General features: G+C 39.7%; 1 protein-coding gene across 1 annotated transcript; it reads right to left on the reverse strand.

Annotated features, from left to right (window-relative positions):
* Positions 1-890: 890 nt before the first annotated feature.
* LOC124270091 lies at positions 891-8,259 on the reverse strand. The gene is made up of 5 exons (XM_046705109.1): positions 6,846-8,259; positions 6,005-6,228; positions 3,267-3,424; positions 2,817-3,001; positions 891-1,918 (listed from the first exon to the last, which is right to left on the reverse strand). The coding sequence occupies exons 1-5, from the start codon at positions 7,147-7,149 to the stop codon at positions 1,869-1,871; spliced, it is 921 nt and encodes a 306-aa protein (XP_046561065.1). The 5' UTR covers positions 7,150-8,259; the 3' UTR covers positions 891-1,868.
* Positions 8,260-15,658: the final 7,399 nt, after the last annotated feature.

Genomic DNA, 15,658 nt, shown 5'->3' on the forward strand with positions numbered 1-15,658 from the left:
TCAAATATGAAGAAAATCCGGTGAACGTTTGTTTAGATATCTTGCTGACAAAGGTAAAGTCCACATGTGACCTTGAAGTGAAGGTCAAGGTCACCAAACCCGACTCGGGCCTTTCGCATACTGTCACGAACCCAGGTACCAAATATGAGATGAATCTAATCAACGGTTCTTAAGCGATTGCAATTCGTACGTATGTACGTACGGACTGACGGACGGACGGAGCCTAATACTATACTGAACTGCAGAAGAAACGCGAAACGATAGAGGTTTCTTAAATCACACACTTTAATTTCGCTCTAATTAACAATCACAACGGAGGATTGCGTTTAAATGTGACAATTATGGTTAACACATGTTCGAGAATCACATTTAGAGTTCACACAAACAAATTCACCAAAACTGGTCCCACTAAGATACCTCAAAGTCAGTATCGTGTTGGCCTCCATGGGCATCTAGAACACCACGGGGCCAACTCTCTGGTTCAGAACGATTGCACCCCACACCATGATTCCTGGACCACCCCACAAGTCTCTTTCAACAATACACGCATTGGAAAACCGTTTCCCATGCCTTCGCCATACTCTCACTCTGCCATCGGTTGTCGAAACAAAATATCGGCTTTCATCAGAAAAAAGCACAGTTCTCCATTCTCGATAACGTCAATTTCGATGCTGAGTTGCCCATTGCAGTCGGTTTTGGCGGTAACGAGCGGCGAGGACAGGACCACGACATGGTCTGTGACAGTAGAGGTTTCTTTCGTGCAAACGTCGACTTAATGTATCGGCACTAATGTGTCTCTTGTCAGTCCCAGTGGTCTGGCGAGCTGTTTCCGTGACTCTGGTGAAGCGATCCTGCAGATGATTGTGCACAATCTGTCGGTCTTGACCAGCGTCGTTTTTCTCAGACGTAAAAAACATAAAACAGGCCATGACGTCAACTAAAATGGTGAATCCTTTCAGTAATTTCATTACATTAGAAGATATGGCAGGTTCTCTGTTAATTATGTTCTAAAATAAGTAAAAAACACTCATCTACACAAACAGGAGAATATGGGAATCTAAGAACTAACTTACATATTATCTAGGGCATCCAAATCACTATTACGCGATTTCCCATGTTGTATGAGTTCAACATTTCTTGTAATTTGTGATACTACCAAAACTTATCCCATTACAATGTGGATCTGTGTACTGGAATAGTTTGGTTTATCTCATGAAAACCTCATGAAAATATACTGACCCTTATCCACAGCACATTCTGCCCTTATGTAATGCACTGCAGAGTTATGTCCCTTTATCTTTATACCTGTGTGACTCTCTGTCGTCGTTTGACGTCATTGAGGAAAATCACGCAGGCCATTACGGCACGCCATTTTGTATAATGAATGTATAACGTTATACATAAGCACACAAATCCATCTGAAATACACTCACGTCATTCAGGTATATGAGGCAGTATTGTGCTCCCAGACAATTTCAGTAAAGATGCCAAATAAAAACAATCGTTGCACAAGTGCTTTATCGGTTTACAATAAAAAGGCGGAGAAATTTACTGTAAGTATATTATTACACCACTTGTTTTTGGCTACTTTTCAAGCCGCCGAATAATTTGCACTTGAGTTTATATAATCAGATAAATAATTTAATATCCTACATTTTTGTGTGATTTTATAGCCACAGATATATCCAGGGTTGCGCGAGCGCAATTCTCGCACAACATTGTCTTTTCAGACCTTATGAAAATATTCGTCAGAAAAATAACTGTTCATCCAGGGGTAAAGGCATTGTGTAGTTGACTTGCCCTTCTTCATCCAGTTAGAGGCTAGAGAACTACAACCAAGCAACTGGTGGGAATGGCATGTCGTTACATTAGTTGCCCAATTTGACAAGAATCGCCATGACATCTCCATACTCGAAATCTGAAAAGAAAGAAGCATGGTTAATACCTGCAGCTTACGTTGAATAGTTAACAGCAACATTTTACAGCAGTGGAACAAAGGCATCTATCAAATTCAGAATGGGGCTGTTGAATACACATGAGTATTGAACATGTGATAGTTTAACTGAAACGTAAACTGATGTACATCTACACAAACAGTCCCTGGTAGAACCGTGTATTTTATCTTCATACTGTTAAACCTCGCGTACATGTCGACACAGATTCCATTGGGCGAAAAGGGTCAAGTAGTGATGACATGATATGAACGGATCACTGAAAGTGATGACAGCAAGCGATTGTTTACTTTGTGAAACCAAACCTTTATGATGTTTTGTAAATGTTCGATTATTTTTTATCGAATATTCCAGCGATATGACAGCAATATGTTAATACCCGAGTTTAAGGGGAGGCAATCGGCTGGTATCACAATCAGCCTTTTCGTCACAGTACGATGTCATCAAATGACCTAAGTCCCCGAACCTGACAACCAGCACACATATCACCTCTTGCTGGAAGCATATCGTATTTAGGACCAATCTCTCGTTTATTTGGTATTCGCTTACATTCCCGATTTGACATACGACCCGGAACCAGCATTAAGGGACGAATATCATTGTTCACATTAAACAATATATACGTATTCAGGTGATATGAGTGTGTGCGCATATACACGTATTGCCGGGAAGGTGGGGAAGTCTAGTGGTTAAACCATTCGCTCGTCACGCCAAAGGCCCAGGTTCGATTCCCCACGTGGATACAGTGTGTGATGCCCATTTCTGGTGTCCCCTGCAGTGATATTGCTGGAATATTGCTAAAAGCGGCGTAAAACTAAACTCATTGTCACACGTATTGACAGTACACCTGCAGTCATGAATTACCTGTTAATGTCCCTATGGCCGCCTTCTGATTGTTGATGGCGTAGAGCAGCTTGGGATAGACTGACGGGTTATCCCAGGAACACGGGTGACTCTGATCATTTCCGTCCACAACCGACATCCATATCACATCAGTGGTACACAGACCGTAAAGATGGCTGATCAGGAAACGACGTGTGTAAAGGTGTCTGTGAAGAAATTATGTTCTCATTAAGGTACTGTTTGTTGTTGGTTAAATGCACACTATTCCAGTTATATGGGAGTTGTCTGTAAATAATCGAGTTTGGAAAACACAATCCAGTGATCAACAGTATGAACATCGATCTACGCCATTGGGATATGATGAGTTGCGACATTTTTGTTCATGTGTATACTCCCTAAAGCATGTTCAATGGGAGCTCTCGCTACAGCATCCAAAATGGTCGATCTTTAATGAATAGACTGAATGCTTACCCCTCGATGCTGAAATAATTTGAAGTTGACGTCGTGAGATCCGTCCATGTTGAATTGATCACCCTAGTTGGTGTAAACCAGGACATCTTGGTACTACCGGTTCCATCAAAGATAATTTCATTCCGAACGTGACTGTTCTTCATCAGCAGAACTTTCACCTGAAAAAAAATAAATCTGATAATGTTGTAGGATAAAATTTCATATGCACGCATTCAAGCACGAACACACACTAATGGATTTGATGATTTGGTCTGTGACTGCGATTATATCATTGGCATGGGGTGTTACTCAGACTACCGTGAATTCCCGTATTTATGCCCCGCGCTTAAATACGGAAAATCACTGTTCTAGTGATGAATTATTTTAACCATATTGAAGCCAAGGGCTTAAATTCGAAAATGCGCAATATTTTGATAAAATAAAAACAATCGTATTTTTTAAAACTCTTTTATCAGGAAACTGGTCTATAAATACAAAATTGAATGACCACAAGGTTCAGTTTAACTGCAACTGCATGCACATCATATGAGTTAAGATGATCAATGTCTGTCACTAATAACTGCCCTGTTACTGGTGTCCAAAATGTTCTGTAAACGTGATAACATCGCAGAGGCACTACTAATGTAAAAACGTTGAGGTTCGCCATGCGTTTGGAAAGGGACGTCACTCTAAACACCCAAGAATTAAATCCTTATTTAAGCCCATGGGCTAAATTTCGCGTGGGCCTAAATACGGGAATTCCCGGTAAAGCTTGTCTTAACAACGTATGCTATGGATTTACAACTTCTTTATTATTTACATTACGACGTTCCTGGGCTTCTTCTTGCCCCTTCATCAGGTGAATCCAAAAAACCATACGTTGTTATGTAACCTTCAACTTCTAAATGCCCATCAAGTATCCAAAGGTTGTCTTGTTCGATCTAGAATGTTGGTGTCTTGTCAAAACCGATAGTTTGCTATGGCGTTGAACAAGCTGTGTGTACATGTACCTAATATATATACCGTACAGGATAGTGAAAGTCGTATCCATATATCAGAAGCTGACGTCATTCAAAGCTTCTTCAGAATTAACATCAGGAAAGCAAAAGGACCTGACAACCTTGACGGCATTGTGTTGAAGGAGTGCAGACTTCAACTGTGTACAGTGTTCACTAGATTGTTTCAATTTTCAGTGAATACACACGTTATTCCTTCGGTCTAGAAAACATCAGAAATTGTACCAGTTGCTAAAAAGACACATCCTAAAGAACTCAACGACTACAGGCCAGTTGCTCTCACATCTACAGCAATGAAGTCGCTGGAACGCATTTTGTTGAGACATCTCCGACAGGAAGTTGCCGACATACTGGACCCGCTTCAGTTCGTCTACAGGTCAAAGAGAGGAGTCGTTGATGCCACACTGTCACTCCTTAATACTGTCTATAAACAACTAGAGACACCTAAGTCATACATCAGGATCCTCTTCGTTGACTTTTTCATCTGCGTTCAACACCATCCAGCCACATATCATGATACAGAAACTGTTAGACATGGGCGTTAACTCATACCTCATCAAGTGGATCGAAAACTTTCTTGTGGACAGACAACAGTACGTGAAAGTTAACGGGGCTGTATCGAGTAAACGGACCACCAACACTGGTGCACCATAAGGCTGTGTAATATCTCCTGTTCTTTTCACCCTCTACACTAATGATTGTGCAAGCTCGAATTCAATCTGTTCAACTGTAAAGTTTGCAGATGATGCAGCAATTGTCGGCAAACTGAACGACACTGCTTCTGAAGAACTGTATAAAGAGGACATTTATCATTTTACGACTTGGTGTGCAGCAAACCACTAACTCTTAAATGTCACAAAAACAAAGGAACTGATAATTGACTTTCGGAGTAAGCCCACAGAAAAGCTTCCAGTGATAATCAACGGTGAATGTGTTGAGACAGTGTCGGAGTATAAGTATCTGGGAACCTTCATTGTCTCTAAGCTGAACTGGAACTCTAACACTGAAGCCCTATGCAAAATGTGTCAACAACGTCTTCATTTCATGCGTAAACTGAGATCTTTTAATGTTAATCCATCTGTGATGTCATCTTTTTATGCAGCATTTATTCAGAGTATTTTAACATTTTCCTTCCATTGTTGGTACGGGTCTCTCTCAGTTCATCTAAAATCTAAAATAGACAAAATTGTTAACACTGCAAGTAAAATCGCTGGAGTCAGATTTGAATGTTTATCATCGATATATGAGCGGCAAATCGTGAATCAAGCTGTCAAAATCATATCTGACCGTACTCACTACTTAAAATCGGAATACAACCTCCTCCCTTCAGGCCGCCGCTACAAAGTTACAATTGTGAAAACCAAGAGAGCCCGTACATCCTTTATTCCAAGTACCATATCTGTCTTAAATAAATGTGAAGATACCTAAATCAATGAATTTATGTAATTATGTTTTGTATCTCTCTAATGTGTCAGTAGCTCTGCTGACGTAACACAAATTCCTGAAAAGGCATTAAAGTATTATTCTATTCTATTCTATTCTATATATCTTAAGTAACATAAAGATTTCAATAAGAAATGATAAAATATCGGTTTTCGAATTTTGGTCTCCATTTTGGTCCCATCCCCACACACGAAAAATACGCCAGATATGTATGTATAACCATTGAATAACATCGTTATCATCATGATGGATGACCATGTTCGCCTAACACTGTCGTTTTGGCAATAATTGTGTACGTACCAGCTGTATACCAGCCGTGTCCCATGCAGACATAATCTTGCTTCTGAAATGATCCTCACATGGACGAGATGTGTTGGGTGAGAAACAGCCAGGTTTCAGTCGAGGTGGTAGAAGTGGGTGGTCGTGGTAGAGGCTGTCGTTCAACCATGCTGAGTAGATAGACGTCCCTGTGTCTTTCTGGGCCCGGAAAACCACTGTCCATCCGTCCCAGGTCAACAGGTCATCTGTAAGATCATGTAAAACCAAAGATCATGAAAGTTCAACTAAAAAGGATGTGCTGTTTTCAATCACCTGGTGGCTTCCATGTTCGTTCTGTATCAACGCAAATGAGGGTCACACCCGATATTGATAGTTTTTGTTTCATTGTCACACCACTTCTCTCATTGAGTATGTCTCTTGTCACCAAGCATGGCGACTTTAGGCTTCCCGATGCGCCAAACTAAGCAACAGGCATTGCTTTCAGTGAGTGAGTTAGTTTTACGTCACCTTTAGCATTATTCCATCAATATCACAGCGGGGGACACCAGAAATGGGCTTCACACAATGTACCCATGTGGGGAATGGAACCCGGGTCTTCGGCGTCAACCACTAGGCTACCCCACCGCCTGACATTGATAAGGACACAGCAGGCTAAACCAAGCGCTTTTGTACGATAAAAAGTAAAATAATGAAATACATGGTGATATTTTCACGAAACACTCCAGGATGGTATCCAGCCTCGGACCCTATTTTTCAGAAAAATCGTAATTTAAAACGATGTTAACATTTCAGAGAGATCATTTAACTTAACACTATCTCGGTCGCTTATAAGACATCATATAGACAAACATCAAAATCAAACCTGATCTGGGTTCCATATACATCCAGTCATTACTTTCCACAAATGTTGAATCACTATCGTACAACTTCAGGCTGTGGAGTTCACAAATACCCTCATTTTGACAGAACGAAGCACTTGCGCACGATAACGCCAGACAGTGTTTGAGACACCATGCTGAAAACGTTTTTGTTGGTTTGTAGCTCACGGTCCACATTGGTGGGTTTGTCAAACGATATCCACGTACAACTGAATAAAACTCTTGTCGATATTTAGCTGACGCCATAACCATTAGGCATAACAACTGCTGCAGAAAAGATTCAGTCATGATGTTAACAATTTCTGTAAGATACTGTCGGTAAGTGTAGGATCTCCAGCAGATAGGTCAACATATGTCACTGAAACATCAGCACATATATAAAGCCGATGTCTTCGAATGGAACATTCTCTAACATTAGTCTAAACTTCCTCTGAACTCGTCTTTGAAAGAATGCATACAGCATGTTAAGTGCATATCGACCTCGCCATCTCAGTAGGCAACTGCCTATTGATCCATGCTATGTACGCGCCCTGCATTTATCAGAGTAAGGTGTCCGATATTGTTTTACACTATTTGATCATTGTACTCGTCTCAATGTATAGAAACTATATGGAACACATCTTTATGAAATCTTACATGTCCATTTACTTGTCATTTCATAGCTTAGAAGCCCTAACGAGATCGATAATTCCAGACAGTTCCGAATTTACTGTTTTGTCGGAGGATATCATTTTACCCTTGATGTCAAAGTGGTTGTCATTAAAACAAGTGACAAGGTTCAGCGATTTTGTGTCCAGTACATAGTCTGTATGTGTAAACGTTTCAGGTTCATTGCTTCCTTAACAAAGAACCATTTTTTGAAGAATGAAATTACAAGACACGACATACAGTTGGTTATCCGATTTGGAAACATTTCAATAGCGTTAAAACATGTACAGCTGCAATTACAAGTTTTTCATTTCCATGATCATTCAGCGGTGAGACGTATAAAGTCGTATATAGCGAATGAGGGTTGGGTGAGTTGCTTTGGCGTTGTCTCGCTGGAATATCTTTCGAGGGTTTTGTTGGTTGTATGGAAGAAGAGCTGGGCGAATGACCCCACCCTTGTGTTGTACGACGGGCGTTTAAAACTACGAGATCCGTCTTCTGCTGATCCAAACCATGATGCTAACATCGTCAGATGACACGCTCTCCCGTTAATGTTGAATACGGACGCATGACTGAGGAGCTTGAATCGACATTCGTTAAAAGAGAGTAAGCGTTCAAGTATACGCCTCTAAAAGTTGATGCTGTGGGGTACATGACTTCAATCCAGAACCAAGTCCATCTGTGGGTTCACAGCAATGTATTCTGGTGCTGGTTACAGGAGGTGGCCCTGAACTCTCAGTTCCAGACCAAACTGTCCAGCTCTGCTTGTTCACAATCATATAAACATCTAATTAGTGATGTACAGCTGCAATTACAAGTGTAATCCCAAATATAACATATGTAACATCTAATTAGCATAACTGACATTCCTGGCCCGTTCTTAAAAAGGTTGTAGCTCCTCGTCTGCCATCCCGTATTTCATATAGTCGTTCACAGCCTGTATCCTTTTCAGTCATCTGTTTCTCAGAATATCGTTTGCTTTCTAAGAATATACCTGGCTTTCCTTTTTCCATTGTTAAGAAAGCTGCCTATGGCCAGTTATGGCCCAACGTTGAGGTGTCAAAGCTATTCGTCGTACGGCCTGGAGGCAGGAATATCAAGTTGCCAAAGTCTTCTCAATATCGTTCTTCCACTGACATGATGTCCAAGAGCATTTGCTGACGATGACGTCCCTGTGGCGAATGTGATATTCAGGAATATGAGACGTAGATACCCGTCTTTATGAAGGCTTATCTTCCACCCCTGAACCAGCTCATGATATGATCGGTGTGCCTACAACGTGTCATGAACATTGTGATAGTAGTGCGGGTACAGCCGAAAATTCGTCAGACTTGCAATTAGTCATGCTCCCATCATTGTTACGTAGCTATTTCATCTTGCTGTAACAATACAGACACGCGATACAGCGAGCTTACGTGAGTTCAGTATTGCAGTCCGATGTATGTGGGATCTAGGTTTTCCAACGTTCGGCACTACTCCATTCCTACCGTATACAATTTTTCTAAAACATTTGAAAGTGATCACTAAAGAATGTTCTAAATGAACTATTACTGTCATTATTTGGAATTTGTTTCGTGTTCAATATTATTTTGTATTCTTTCTTTCGTGATCAGAACCTGGAACATGATTGATGACGTCAGGTGAAGAAATGCGATCTCAATGGGGACGTTGCAACGGTGACATGTAGACTTGGACTAAAACAGTCTGTGTCTTGAAAAGAATGTGTATCAAATATTGAACGCCATACGTGTACATGTGGCCCATATGTATTGAGCTCTAAGTTAAGATTTTAAGTCACATCGGCAATATTTCAGCCATATCGTGACTAAATCAAGTTATAGATTTATAATAATTCAAAGTAAATTATAAACACCTGTCAACTAAGGACAGTAAAACAACTAGACTATCACTATCAAGAAATAAAACTAGCATCTCATTCTAAAATTGGACTTCAAATTAGGACAATTCAGTATAAAAATGGGCTATAGATCGCCAACAATTGAAGGTAGATCACCATACTAGGGACCTAGGGACTTACAGTTCCTTTGCTACCTCCATGGACGTGAACTCTAAGATGTCACGGTAGGGGTGATACAACTCGTTCTTCGAACACCATGATATCTCGTTCAGTTCATAAGATCCAACTGCAAAAGTATAAGGTTCTTTTATGTATCACTTAGCCTTTTTTCTCAATTCTTTGGATTGGCAAAATGTTTTCACACTCATTTCAGTTCCACAGCTAATATCTGCACTGCCTTCATGCCCCCACTGTTTAAATAATATCGTGTTTTAAGTGTATCAGGCTTTCACGGTCAAAGCCCTTTTGTACGTGATGCCATGATCAGAATTGTCACATCCAAAAATACCCCCTCGTTGGTTTTAGTTTTGCTACACTGCCAGAAAGTGTTAAAACATAGATATATGTTACATTAATTCCACTTTATAATTGTGTATGGTTTCTTTTGGCTTAGAGTATATTTGCTGGCTGTTATTGTTTAAGGTACACAGGGTAAGCAGACAGCGTACGACTGTAGACTATATAAACACGTTATACCAGTTAGGCGTACATATATAAAGCTTCAGCGTCATAACAAAAGCACGCAACCTACAGAACATATTGTTTCTAACGACAGCAAATAGTTACAGGCAATCTCTGAATGGCTTATTATTCCTTAATGAGCTTCTTACACAGTTCTTTTGTGTTTTTCTACTTGATTTAGCCGGAGAGAAACCATTAAGTCTTAAAAATATTGGCAACAGTCGATTAGTAGTGGAATAATCTATATCTACTTTAATAATACAGCAGGAAGGATAGCTTCTTGTCGTAAACAGTGTGTGAAAGTGTAGGAACTATTCGTCAATCTCAACAGCAGTATAAGATAATAAAAAGTCATGTGTTGGAGCTGAAGTATTAAGGTTTTTAGTCTAAAACTGCAAAATATCAGTTTTATCATGGACAGATATTTTGGCACGTTGGATGTTTTTATTGTATTATTAATCTTATTATCATGTTTCATAGGATTAAGTGGCCTGAGAGTTGATAGCATTTCTGTGACACAATTAATTTCTAAATTTCAGAGCAGCATATGGTACATTTATAAAATATTCTGATATCTTATTGGCTGCTGTGGTCTATTTGCAATAGTTCTGTAAAATGTTTGGCGCATGAGGGTTTATGGGTAATTGTTAAGGGAATTCATGCAATTAAAATCTTGTTTACAACTCTCTGCAAAAATTCAGTTTTGATATATGTGTTTATACATTACTATTATATAGATCCTTGCGCAGTTTAACATATTAATAAAACCCCGCTATTCATTGAACATTTGTCACATTAATGAAAGGGGGAGCCAAACTGGTTTACTGCACTTACGCCACGATGTGCCAACAGTATAAAAGAACCATTAAATGATGTCATTGCTGTTGTTGTGTATTGTTCAATTTTCCAGCTACATGGTGGTCTGTGAGTAATCGAGTCTGGATCAGACAATATTAGGCAATTGGGAAACGAAGACATGCATCAACCAAATCAAGGATCCTGACCACCCGATCACATGATTAGTCGCCTCTTACCACAACCATGGGTTGCTGAAAACCAGTTCTAAGCCAGGGTCTCGTTCCACAAAGCGATCGTAGCGCTAAGATGATCGTAACTATCTCATAACATAGACTTACGAATGTCGTAGCGCTACGATCGCTTTGAGGAACGGGGACCAGATCTGTACGGGTAACTGCATATGATGCAACAGTAATTGTTTGTGACACTTAATTTTTAGTATTATGTGTTTATGGAGTGTCGTGTCGTTATTTGTTGTCGAGATATATTTTGAACAAAACCCATCTATTCATAAAACGTTTTAGACAATGTCATAGCTCTGAGGATGCGACAAAATACGGAACTGTGTGGGCCATGATGGTTAGCTTACACATCACATGCGACAGATGACCAAGTCAAAACATTGATTACACAACAGTCTCTTTTCCTGCTGACTGGGTTCCGTCCTGTTGCGCAACTTAGTACAATAACCAGTCCAGATATTTGAGACCAATTAATTCAACTGGATACATAAATATTAATCAGTATTATTTGATACATCTAAACACTTGTATATTGCAACACTACGCTCCTTTTAATCCTTGCAAACATGTAGTGCAGCGTGCTCTGTCGTACAGCGTGCTCTGACAAACGCAAATCTGGAAATCGTAGAAATATCAAAACTAGGCTCTGTCGCTAGAACAGTTTGGCGGTCTGGTACGGACTTGAATAATTATATCAATCACATTTTGCGTTACAGAACTACACTGAATAAGCGCAAAAAACACATATCAGGTGTAACCAGTGAGCCAGATGACTTGTGAATCATTTTACGACCTCATCAAACAGGGGCAGTCTGTGACGTCTTAGTTAAGGTCATGCTGCCTACACTTCGCCATAAAATATAGCAATAAGATGTTATTAAAGTTTAAGATTAAAATTAATTTGTAAATACCATTTTCTTATGAGACAAGGAATTGAAATTCAGTCTAACCATAGTTGTTTGTGGTGTCTCTTTTCACTTTCACACGAGAAACTTCGGATCGGCTGAAAACTAGGTCATTGTCTGAACAGGTTAATAAGACTCATGTTTCGGTTTGGCCAGCAAAACATTTTCAGTATTTTCTTTTCCGATGTTGTTATAACATTTGTAATAACTTCCAGGTCATTGTAATCTTTCAAAAAGATAAATTAAGATCACGTGCACCAATGCAAATTCCTGGTCCATCTGTAATAGTTTCTTTGATTGGCAGTTTAGAAATTGAGAAGTCCAATAGTGACAAACTTTATGGATAACAACTTCTTTTCTTTGATAACGTCCCCAAAAAGACGTTGTTATCCATATTTTGTTTTAAGTTATCAAATAAAAGAAGTTGTCATTCTTAACGTTTGTCAGTATCATCTGTAATAGTGTTCTGAAAAGGAAGGATATTAACAATATATTGATGAACATCTTATTTATCGTAAGAGGCGACTAACGGGATCGGGTGGTCAGGCTCGCTGACTTGGTTGACACATGTCATCGGTTCCCAGTTGCGCAGATCGATGCTCATGCTGTTGATCACTGGATTGTCTGGTCCAGACTCGATTATTTACAGACCGCCGCCATATAGCTGGAATATAGCTGAGTGAATTAGTTTTCAGCAACCCATGCTTGTCTTAAAAGGCGAGTAAAGGGACTTGGTTGGCACATGTCATCGGTTCCCAATTGCGTAGATCGATGCTCATGCCGTTGATCACATGATTGGCTGGTCCAGACTCGAATATTTACAGACCGCCGCCGTATAGCTGGAATATAGCTAAGTGTGGCGTAAAACTAAACTTACTCACTCACTCTAACAGCGTAATCAAGCAAGTGATGATGTTCATCCATATATTCTTATCCTTCCTTGTGCCACAACTTCAAAATGTCTTTCAAAGAAGTGTTCTAAAATGTTAAGGGACTTAAGAGTCATAGAATACAGTACCTGCATTTCTGTTTGCAACATATCGTATTTGGTCTACTTTATCTTAAAGTCCTCGAGAAGATGTTAGTTGTTTCAGTGAAATGTATGTTATTTGTTAGAAGGTTTACCGCAATCATTTGCGGTGCCTACGCTACGGGTTTGTTAGAAGTTTTAGCGCAGCGACCATATGACCTGACCAGGCGATTACGCTCATCTACAATAGGTATACAGTGTTTATCAAAATAAATATGTACAGGATTTATAGTCTCATAATATAGGTCGGAAACGAGAACGAATTGTTTTATTTTATCAATATTCTTTCATTTGTGCCAACACGTCCTTGTCACCTGACGCTGGTGTGTTTGGGCAATTCTTGCTGAAACGTTTCTAAATCAATAACCTAAACTATTTTAGTAAAAGCAAATTGGAAATCCATGATCCATCGAACAAGTATCCAATTATTTCTAAAATATCGATCTGTAAAACATACCTGAAACAGACAAGTGGATTTAGTAATGTCATTGGTAAAAGAAATTATTATTCTGTAATATGTGAAAACACTGACTGTCAAGTAATAAATTTACCCAACATTGATGTTTCCTCAGAAACGCAGCAGAAACAGAGAACGGAATAACAAGAACCGACAAGCTACATTCACACATTTTGCCGTTCTAAACTGCAGGATCCATTCCCACTATTGTCAACACGGGATGTTGGCTTGACGGCAAATGGCACCACGTGTAAATCCAGGATCTTCTCACTGACGGTAGTACTCCTTAATGACCATGAATACCATGTAAAGGTGATTTGCCCGTCACACGGAACCCACTCCACTCCTGTGCAAACACCCCTCCCCCCAAAAAAAAAAAATAAAAAAAAATAAAAATAAAATATACACCAACCAAAAATAAAAAAAAAAGAAAATAAAATAAATTAAATAAAACAACAAAAAAACCAAATCAATAAAATAAAAAACATCAGAAGAACAAAAACCCCCAAAAACCCCGAACCCTCCCCCTAAAGAAGAAAACACACAGTGAGTTTAGATACACGCAACAACAACAACAACAAAAACATAGGCGGCAAAAAGAAAAAACAATCGAGTCTGGACCAAACAATCCAACAAACCTAAATTATCCCAGATTAGAAGAAATAAAGATAGTTCTGTCCAATGTTAACGGTATGAAGACGCTCATTACGTCTACTCAACACTCTGATGCGACTGTCAAGGAGGTCCAAAGCAAATAATGATTCATGCCAAAACAACGTTTGCCCAATGACGACTCGTCCACGCTTATGACATCAACGACGTCATACAGTAACATATTGATGCCTTGCTCGTGGTATTATACGTGGACATCGCGCATGCAGGCTCTGTCTGTGCAGCCATTTACGAACCGTCCGTCCACTCACTCTCGACCTGTAGCTCTGTGAATCTCACCTCCAATTGGACAGGCACCTTGGCCACTGTTTCGTAACACAATTGTTCTGATGAAACGGTCTGTGTTCAATAGCTTTTGCCCTTGGTCGACCAGATCGACATCCGTCATCAACGTTTTTGATGTCGATATCGTGATTGTAATCTACGAATTACTGACCGTGAAACGTTAAGAGCTTACTTGTCTTACCTTATTTACGATTATTTATGATTTTGTAAATGTGGCTCGTTTCCCTGATAGTTTCCATACAAGACAAGACTTCAAATACATTAGCTAACATAACAGGATGAGAGTCACCTTTGTAATTAAATTATAACTGACAAATCCTTTCAATATCCATTTTAAAGCTTTTAGTATTTATTTTACAATCGCAACTACAAATAAATTATATTTCCATAAATCATTATCAAATATCTTCCAGACAAACATCAACCGCCACAAACACATACAAACAGTGTGCGAAATAGTTTCCAAATTTTGCTAGGCATTCGGGCTAGCTATGCCTGAAAGTTACTAGCCCACAAAAGTATTCACAAGCCCGAAAATTGAATGTAGACGCGGGTTTCATGATTAAGCTGCTGATATGATGAACATTTTTATCAGGCCAAAATCTTGCATGATTGAAAAGTGTATTAACTTAACAAGTCCGAGAGAGTGATATATATACAAAATGACCCCATGAAAAGTCACTAGATGCAGTCGGGCCACATTGCAGCCTGACTGTATTTTAGTGAAACTTTATGTCATGTAGAGGAAGGAACTTGAAAACTGGCCAGTGGCTATTTCGAACACTGCATACAAAAGCGCAGACACAAACAGCAATAGCCAAAATAGGTAATTCCATAGGGGGGCACTGAGAAGGGGCGGTGGCGCAGCCTAGTGGTTAAAGCGTTGGCTCGTCACGCCGAAGACCCGGGTTCGATTCCCTACATGGGTACAATGTGTGAAGCCCATTTCTAGTGTCCTCCGCCGTGATATTGCTGGAATATTGCTAAAAGCGGCGTAAAACCAAACTCACTCACTCACTCTTGTCACTGACGCGTCACGTGTTAGCAAAACTAATCTTTGCTATCAGCAGAGTCCATGGGCTGATGTGGTTCATAGGGTGTTGAGGCAAACCAGTATCTGACTTGTTTTTCTTCAACTGGTTAAAGGGCAGAGACTGAGAACCAAATCTCTGCTGGACTCTCAGTTGCCCAGTTGTACAAGAATCGTCATGACATCTCCGT

Source organism: Haliotis rubra, unplaced genomic scaffold (assembly GCF_003918875.1).
Source record: "Haliotis rubra isolate DU_JTF1 unplaced genomic scaffold, ASM391887v1 Scf15, whole genome shotgun sequence".
NCBI lineage: Eukaryota > Metazoa > Mollusca > Gastropoda > Lepetellida > Haliotidae > Haliotis > Haliotis rubra.

Coding starts and splice junctions, on each gene's coding strand:
- LOC124270091 (XM_046705109.1), bottom strand. CDS start 7,149: ATGACTGAATCTTTTCTGCAGCAGTTGTTATGCCTAATGGTTATGGCG. Junction 6,229..6,845: donor GTATATGGAACCCAGATCAG/GTTTGATTTTGA, acceptor ATGATCTTACAG/ATGACCTGTTGACCTGGGAC. Junction 1,919..2,816: donor GGCCATAGGGACATTAACAG/GTAATTCATGAC, acceptor CTTTCTTTTCAG/ATTTCGAGTATGGAGATGTC.